Here is a 9,217-nt window from a genome sequence, read left to right on the forward strand (position 1 = left end):
TTCATTGTCATCTTTATTCCATCTTCCTCCACCGAAACAGAACAAATTCATATGCTATTCCTTTTTGGTGAGTGTGTGTTATGTACAACAGTGCTTTTGTTTGTTTTTCTGGTGTTTTTTAAGTCATCAACCTGGGCCATCATGCACCCAGCAAGAAAATTAGGGGTTATCATTGACTCCTCCTTCTATTACACTCATAAATAACTATATTCCAAGTCCTGTTAGTTCGCTCTGGTTTCATTTTTATTCACTCACTTCTGTCCTTTCCTACTTTGTCTGCCACAGGTTTAAATGTTTTTAGCCCCAGGTTTAAATGTTTTTAGCCCCTTGGACTGTTGTACTAACTTTCTATCCAGTTTTCTTATTTCCAGTTCTGTTTCCCCTGCCTACTCTAAAGTTCTGTGCAGAAGAAAACATGATCTTGTCATTCCACTGCATAAACTCTTTTGAGGATTTCGATAATCCTTAGAACACAGCCTAAACATTTGAACATTGCCAACTGGTCATACTTGGTACATGCCTTTTCTCCTCCACCTGGCATCCACCACACATACACACACACACACACACACACACACACTCACAAGCTAATAGCAAATGTACCAACCATTCTGAATTATTCTGTGCAATATGTCCTGCCTGTTCACCTCCAGATCTTCTGTGCCCTTGCCTTTGTCCAGAATACCGTTCCCTCTCTTCCTTTGCTAACACAGCACAGTGTACATCATAACTTAAGAGTACTTCATATTGGAATTCCCTCCTGAATATGTATGAGGTTCCCATTCTGTGCTTCCAAGGCACCCTCCCTGCCCAGAGCAGGTATCAACTCAACTGTTAGCGTTTGAAGATTACTTGTCTTCTTCAGGGACTGTTGTTAGCTCCCACAGAGTAGGAACCCTCTTTTTCTTACTCTACATGGTAACCCCAGAAGCTAGCACAGTGCTTAAACGCACAGTAGGTACTTTGAAAATGTTTGTTGAATGAATGAATGATATTTTATGAGCCCCTGGATAAATGAGAAAATACTTAAATATTGTAATTTATTGAATCAGCTAATACATGTGAATCATTAATTAACTCATTGGACAGTGCCTATTATAAACACAATAAATATTAGCTATTATTGCTGTTATCATGAAGATAGGAATGTAGGTAATTTTTTCTTTTTCATTCTACTTTGATAATTAAAGAAAAACTAACGCAGTATTTACAAATGAATCTTTTCTTAAAAATTAAGGTAATGATTTGGTGATTTCCCATCTGCAGTGTATAGATTTGCCTTTGAAAATGGAAATGTTTTAAAAGATGTAGTGTAGTGAAGAAGCCACGGTTTCTATATATGTCTTGTGAAATAGCAATCCCCAACCTTTTTGGCACCAGGGACCAGTTTTGTGGAAGACACTTTTGCAGTGGTTTCGGGATGAAACGATTCCACCTCAGATCATCAGCCATTAGTTAAGAGTCTCATAAGGAGCGTGCAGCCTAGATCCCTTGCGTGCACAGTTCTTCACAGGAGGGTGTGTGCTCCTGTGAGAATCTAATGCCGCTGCTGATCTGACAGGAGGTGGAGCTCAGGCAGTAATGCTCGCTAGCCAGACGCTCACCTCCTGCTGTCCTGCCCAGTTCCTAACAGGCCATGGACTGGTACCAGTCTGCAGTGCGGAATTTGGGGGACCCATGTTATAAAAGGTGTTTATCATTTCTGGACATTATATTTTTCCATGTGAACTGATAGTTTTATGGATCTTTAGAAAATTGTGGTACTCTTTTTTTTTTTTTTTTTTTTTTTGTAGGGATGGGTAGCTAGAATGTTTGCTGGAAAAGATTTGTGTACTTTTTTCAGCTTACTTGAATTTATCCTAATTTACTTCTCATCCAGTCTGGAAGTAATTTATATTTGGCTTTTTCTGTGAGTTCGATTCGATTCTTTCCAAAAGTCAAAGTACTTAGATCATTGATGCAGAAGTCACAGGGAGACGTACAATTGTGTTACTAAATTTTATAGACTAATATATATGAAGTGAGAAGCTCATGAAATACTGTTCATGCTGTTGGTTATACAGAATAATGTGCTGTGTGTCCCTCTGGCCTTGATTTCCTTCAGCTGAGCAGTCATGAGAAAGAAGAGGACAAAAATACTGTCTTCATTGTCTCTGCTTTGGTTCAGACCTTCTTCACTGCATTAAAAACTGAGGGTGACCTCCTGTTGTCTTCAGGCACTTTTTACTTCACAGCTTCCAGAAGGGATGATGATTACTGAGAGTGGCGCAGCTCTTAGGCATCGTCTAGAGGGACCTGACATTAGAGTGTTCACTACAGAAGTATTCACATAAAAGATAGCTTTTCTTGAGAAAATTTGTTGTAGATTTTAATTTACATCACAGATTTAAAACTGCAGATACCTTTGTCTGAAGGGAAATCTTACTAAAAGTCAGCACTTAGACCCTCTTTCAAATTTTATCATTTTTAGTCCTATGCTTTTAAAACTTCTTATAATTCACTAACTGTTCAAAAGATCTTTCCTACATTAAGTTTAAAGTACCTCTCTGCTTTTATTCTTACCTAGTTTTATGTAAGGAATGTTTTGTGATTCAGATTCCTATTTATAGAGTTGATATGATGTATTATGAATTTAGGGTGATTTTTAAGTCTGCCTTACTATGTTCTTTAATAAACAGGATGTCCTAATTTTTTTCCACCTATTAAGATGATGGTACAGTTATGGAAATATTGCCTATAGCTTATATGTTAAAATTCTAAATTATATTGGTATCCAAATATGCCTTTGCTTTTTGTAATGCTGGGAGAAAATAGGCATTTTTTTTGAAGACTTGACTGGCTAAGGAAATTAAAGTACTGAAAAGTTAGGAATAAGTGCTGTGTCTAAAGATAGTTGTGAAAAAATTCATTTTAAAATCAAATTAATGGAGATACGAACAGAGTGGTTCTAATCAGAGAAATGAAATAATGGGGATTATTTCTTTTAATTTGGTGTGTTTTAAAATTGTCATCTCAGTGAATGCTTTAGTTCTAACTGGATAACTGCATTTGCAAAGTAATGATGTTGCTTGAAACTATGTGCAGAGAAAGTGTAAAAGATGAACTATCTGCTATTTCTAGTTCAGTGCACAGTTGCCATATTTATCCTTTGCTCGATAAAGGAACCATATTCTTGGGAATTATTTAAATATTGACGTGTATCTGGAAGTTCCATAAATTAAATGAGTTAAAAAATAAATTACTTCTGTTACTGTTTTATATGGAAGCTCCCAAGTTTTTTTCATATCATAGTTAACCTGGAAATTATATAGGCTACTGGTACTTAATTACAATGTGAATAATTATTTTGTCCATTATGTTAAAGTTAGGAGAAGACTTTATATCTTTGTGTTTTTTTCCTAGATAATCTTGAGCCAAATTTAATTATATCCAAAGAATTTTTTTTTTAATTATTTTTTTGAGGCAGAGTCTCACTTTATTGCCCAGACTGGAGTGCAGTGGTGTGATCTCAGCTCACTGCAGCCTTCTGTTCCTGGGTTCAAGTGATTCTCCTGCCTTGGCCTCTCAAGTAGCTGGGATTACAGGCGCTGCCACCATGCCCAGTTGATTTTTATACTTTTAGTAGAGATGGGGTTTCACCATGCTGGCCAGTCTGGACTCAAGCTCCTGGCATCAAGTGATCCACCCACCTTAGCCCCCAAAGTGCTGGGATTACAGGCATGAGCCACCGTGCCTGTCTTCAGAGAATATTTTTACCAATAGTATATGATATTACGTGGTTTCCTTGAGATAAATGAAGAGTTTCCAAAAGAAAGACACAGAATTTTATGTTCTTGATATCTTAAAGAAAAAATATATTGAGTGCTCATTACTTTAAACCTTTGAATAACTTTTAACAGTCTCTCCACATTCCTACTGTTTATTGATATTCTTTTGTATTATCTTAAGATAGACTGAATTGAATGAAATTTGATTTTTGTAGTTTTTAATAGTAATTAAATTATTGATAGAATCAGATATACAAGCTCTTTAACATTTAACATAAATTGAAAGATGGAAGTGATTTAAATTGGATTTGTTTCAGAATTCCATTTTAGAAATCAGTTGGCAGTATTAGCAGCATCACTATTATATGAATATATGCTAATGTAGAATGAAAGAAAGGTCCTCATTAAAATCTTGTTGCTAAACAAGTGACAGAAACCTTACAGACAGCTTTAGGCTTCAGGTCAGTCACATTTACTCCTGAAGAGATATGGACAAGTGTGAAAGTATATAGACTGTGCCTTTATTGTGATCAGAACACATAAATGCTATTTTGTACCAGTTCCCTACCAAGGACATTTTTATTAATAGTAAACAAAACAAATCTTAATGCAATGCCTAAGCATCCTATTCTCAAGTAAGGTAAAATATTGGGTTTGTTAAATTCAGAAAGTAAACATTTGCTAACAGCCATTGTGTCTGTGTTTTCCAGAAAAGGCCTGAAGTTTGGTCAAGTAGTGTGTTTTCATGAGGCAAAATTCATTATCTAATTACCTTTCTTCCAGACATTGTTTGGGTGAACTGGTCTGGTATAGGTATAGTAAGGTGACACTAAAGGTAAGGTGGTGCAGGGGAATCCAGCCAATGGTTCATTACCGCTATTGAGCATGGCAGTTCTCTTAAAGAAGCCTTTAGCTAGATTTAACTAATTCCGGATTAACTTTATATACATATTGTTTGAGGATTGCCCATGTCTTTTTATTTGGGGATCGTAGTCTTTGCTTATATAAAGGTAGATCTTAACATCATGCCGTAAATAGAAAAATTAACATGTCAGAATAGATAGGCATTCCAGAGTGAAAGATAATTGACTTTTAGATAGCCATGTGGCTACCCTTCAGCATCTGCACTGGAGAGCTGGCTGTAAGTCCGCTTTGCCTTTTGAGTGTTAGGGAGTCCTTAGTCAAAGGGCACAAAGAAATTTCCCTTGGTTTGATTTGACCTGTGTGCCCAGCTCCTCTGCATCAAGAGGAACAAGAACATTTGTAGTTGGAATAAAGAAGATACTTGATTACATTTAGAGTCTAACCGGCTGGGTTGGGAATGAGAGAGCAAATGTTGGGACTGCTGAGACTAGTGAAGCAGAAGCCAAAGGGAACTAATCCTGTGTGTCCTTGAAGGGGAATACTATGTATGAACTCATTTCGTGTGATCACGCACGTTATTTGAATTAAAGTCATTTCTTGCATCCCTTGTTCCTTCTTCCTATTCCACCAATTTTCTTGGAAGTATCACTATGATGTTGTGAGTGGATACAGGTATCTATGCTGTAGGACTCTGGTCCCAGCAAAGCCCCCATAATGAATTTTTTTTTTTTTTGAGACAGAGTCTCATTCTGGTCTCCCAGGCTGAAGTGCAATGGCACGATCTGGCTCACCGCAACCTCCGCCTCCTAGGTTCAAGCGATTCTCCTGCCTTAGCCTCCTGAGTAGCTGGGATTACAGGCACCTGCCACCACGCCCGGCTAATTTGTGTATTTTTAGTAGAGACAGGTTTCACCATGTTGGCCAGCCTGGTCTCGAACTCCTGACCTCAGGTGATCTGCCCGCCTCGGCCTCCCAAAGTGCTGGGATTACAGGCTTGAGCCACCGTGCCTGGCCCATAATTAATTTTTTATGCATTTAATCTCATTTTTGGTTGCTTGTGGTTTAAAAATATTTTTGTTACCTAAGTATGTATTTTCATGGACATTCCTAAAATTCTCTGTTTAAGACAATTATAAATAATGTATAATCCCAAGTACCTGGAAGGATAACACATAGCTTAAGAGAGGAATCTTGATTATTTTGTATTTTAAAAGTTACAAAACATATTGAGAAAACACAATCCACGATTTATTTTTATTTTTATCTTATTTTTTTGCCTACAGCTTCTTTGTAAGGACGATGTTTAAGATCTCACTTGGAAATAGTTGCTTACTTACAGTAGATTAGGGGTGGCAGAGTCTGGAACTAGAGCAGCCAATGGTCAGAAGGAGGGACCAGAGTAGTTCACGAGGGTAGCTTCAAGAGATGAGGAGCAAAGCATATTGTCCTGTGTAAGGGATAAGACAGGACTGAGTCTGACCCAAGCAAACACAAGACAGAGTAGTAAGTGGCCCACCTGTGGGTAGCATAGGTACTAGGCTTTTCTGGGTCTGTGGTCCTGAAAAGGCAGAATACTCAAGGTGCCAATACAATTTAAAGGGCAAACTAGCAGAGTGGAAATTTGACAGAAAGCCATTTGAAATATCTAGGGCACCTAGAACTTCCTTGCGAATGAAATGGGAGTCCTGTTATTAGAAGTTAAGAAACCATGGCAGGGTTGTGTAAAAGCAAAGGGATGCCTTGATGCCATCAGGTGGGAATCCACCAGCTTTTGTTGCCAGGTACTAAGAAGACATGCAGAGACTAGACAACAGATACCAATGTCTGCAAACAATTCCCCTTCAAAGGAGGAGGCAACTCTTCGTATTTCTCCTGGAATATACAGTCATGCACTGCATGACGATGTTTAGATCAATGATAGACTACATGTATGATGGTGGTTCCATAAGATGATAATGCTGTATTTTTACTGTACCTTTTCTATGTTTAGAAATGTTTAGATACACAAGTACTTACCTTTGTGTTATAATTGCCTGCAGTATTCAGTACAGTAACATATGGTACAGGTTTGTGGCCTAGGCTATAGCAAATAGCCTAGATGTCTACTCAGCTGTACCATCTAGGTTTGTGTAAGTACACTCTGATCTTTGGACCACAATGAAATTGTCAAATGATGCATTTCTCAGAACATACCCTCATTGTTAAGCAGCCCATGATTGTACTGTTTCTCTGCTAGAAATCCTATCTCTACATCCTATCTCTTTGAAGTCTCCTTGCCCTTCATCTCAGAAGTCCTCTCTCCCTCCTCTCAAATCACATTTATTTCTACAAAGTAAATATCACTCATCTTATTCTGCCTTTTACTGGTGTACATGTCTTTTGTTGAGCTTGATACCATGTGCCAAGCACAGTCTACGTAATAGATGTTCAAGGCTGCAGTGAGCTATCATCATGCCACACTGCACTCCAGCCTGGGGGACAGGCTTTCTTCTAAAAAGAAAAAAACTTGTGTGTGTGTATGTGTGTTTATACAGATGTAATTACAAGTAATTTTTTCCTTCCAAATTTATTTCAGATTTTACCAAATGCTGCAAGAACTCTGGAGTTCTTATGGTAGTAAAATGCCAGAAAGAAAACTCTGCACTGAAAGAATGTCTAACTGCTTAGTAAGTAGTTATTTCAATGTTTGTGCTTCTGTGTGTATTTGTAGTAGATAAGAGTGTATTACTTAACTCATTACATGTCATATATTCTGTACCTCTCCATACCAAATTTATCATATTGTTGGCTGAGTCTAAAGTTCCAGTGTAGTCTTAAAAATGCAACATATTTATGAGTCTTTTCAAATTTTGTCAGCATTGTATCTAATTAAAAAGATGAAGTCAGCAGACAAAAATATATGATTTTTCACTATGTAACAAATCTTTTTTCGTGAACAGTCTGATCTGTAAAATATAGTACAGACTGATATTTGTTTATTTTATTGTGAAGATAACTGAATTAAAGTATCTCTGAGACCTTCTCCAGCCTTGTGATTTGTTGGATTAATATAATTTAACTCCTAGAAAGCTGAGATAAATCATATGGATGATATAAAGGTAAATTTAGATTTTTGAAGTTAACCAAATTAACTTTTAAAATAATTTTATAATATCATGTTCACTAATGTTTTGTGGTAGTTCCTTAAATCTAAGTAAAAATGTGTGAAGTTCTTTGAATTCACATGCTGATTTATTCACCCAAGTTCTATCGCCCACATTATTGACAGATAATATTGTAGAATACTTTAGCAAGTATTGTTAATTGAATGTTGAGAGATCTTAGTTTTGGTAAGCCTTTATTTCCTTTAATTTCTCTAGCCTGTGCAGTGTGTATGTCAGTATGATACATGTCTTAGGGGATTAAATAAAATAGTAATGAACACCTGAACCCTACGTTTTTTAAAAAATAAAATACGTACACGTAAACTTATAGACCTTTTTTTAGAATGGTGGAGTTGGAAAAGACTTTAGAGATAATGTAAACTCATCTCTACATTTGCTATATTTGTGGATGATGAAACATAATCAGTGTTGATTTTTTTTCTTAAGTTAATATCAACAGCAGCCCTTATTTATGGTCTAGGTATTGTACTCGTACTTTACCATAGAGGAGTGAAACTTCGTTCTGTGACTTAATATTCTCTCAGTTCTATTCCCGAGTGCTTCCAAGAAATGTTTACTGAGTAAACGAATCCCTTAAACTTTTGTATGACTGAATTGTTAAATTCTGCCTTATATATTGATTAAATAATTTTTATATCTCAGATTCAGTCATCATAATTGTTATTGCTAGTTTGACATATTAGCCTTCACTCCAGTCGGGGCAGCTCTAGAGCAGTGTAGACAGGAGTCTAGACTGCAGAGGGCAACCTGGGTTCAGCTTCTGCATCAGTGAGAGCTTAGCTAGCCGTGTGACCTTAGGCAGGCTCTTCATTGTAAGAATGAATAATTATACCTTATGGAGTGATTGTGAGGTACTGTATGTAAACACATTTACCATGATAGGTATTCAGTCAATATTAGCTGTTTTTTTATTAGTATTTGTTACTATTTATCTGAATATTAATCATTTGAATATCCTTCTCTCTCTCACCCCCTAGAAATACGAGAAGAAAATAAAAGATTCTAGTCCATCTGAGGGGAGGAGAGGGCTGGGAAGGATGGCTGTTTCTGCTTGCTTAGAAGAGATAAGCAGTGGATGTAACATTAACTGAAAGTAAATGGAAAATTATTAGGGAAAATTTTATTTGACTTTGAGTCCCCAGATACACTAAGAAATAATATTTGTTCATCTTTAAATAAGAGGGTGTTCTTCTTTGTTAATTACTATTGACATTTCCATGAAATGAATGTAACTACTTCTCCTGTCTCATTTTGAAACATTGTTTTTGCTTACCTCTTACCTTCATTTATAATCTGATTTCTGTCCTTACATCACTGAACCTGCTCTTTTTAAAGGCTCTAATGGGCTGATGGTGGACAAATCCAACAAATTGTTCTTTTTTATTTGACCTCACTCTGGCAATCCCTTCTTAAAAGTCTCCT

The 9,217-nt window shown here is 36.6% G+C and overlaps 1 protein-coding gene across 4 annotated transcripts in view; it reads left to right on the forward strand.

Moving 5' to 3' along the window:
• The window catches only part of CMC1 (C-X9-C motif containing 1), an 82,381-nt gene that overhangs the window by 68,537 nt on the left and 4,627 nt on the right, over positions 1–9,217 (forward strand). For all 4 annotated transcript variants that reach the window (XM_038002955.2, XM_038002952.2, XM_073023654.1 and 1 more), the window contains one exon: positions 7,207–7,297. In XM_038002955.2, the coding sequence (XP_037858883.1) occupies positions 7,207–7,297 (91 nt within the window). The remainder of the gene's footprint in view (positions 1–7,206; positions 7,298–9,217) is intronic.

The sequence above is a fragment of the Chlorocebus sabaeus genome, chromosome 15, assembly GCF_047675955.1.
Source record: "Chlorocebus sabaeus isolate Y175 chromosome 15, mChlSab1.0.hap1, whole genome shotgun sequence".
Classification (NCBI taxonomy): Eukaryota; Metazoa; Chordata; class Mammalia; order Primates; family Cercopithecidae; genus Chlorocebus; species Chlorocebus sabaeus.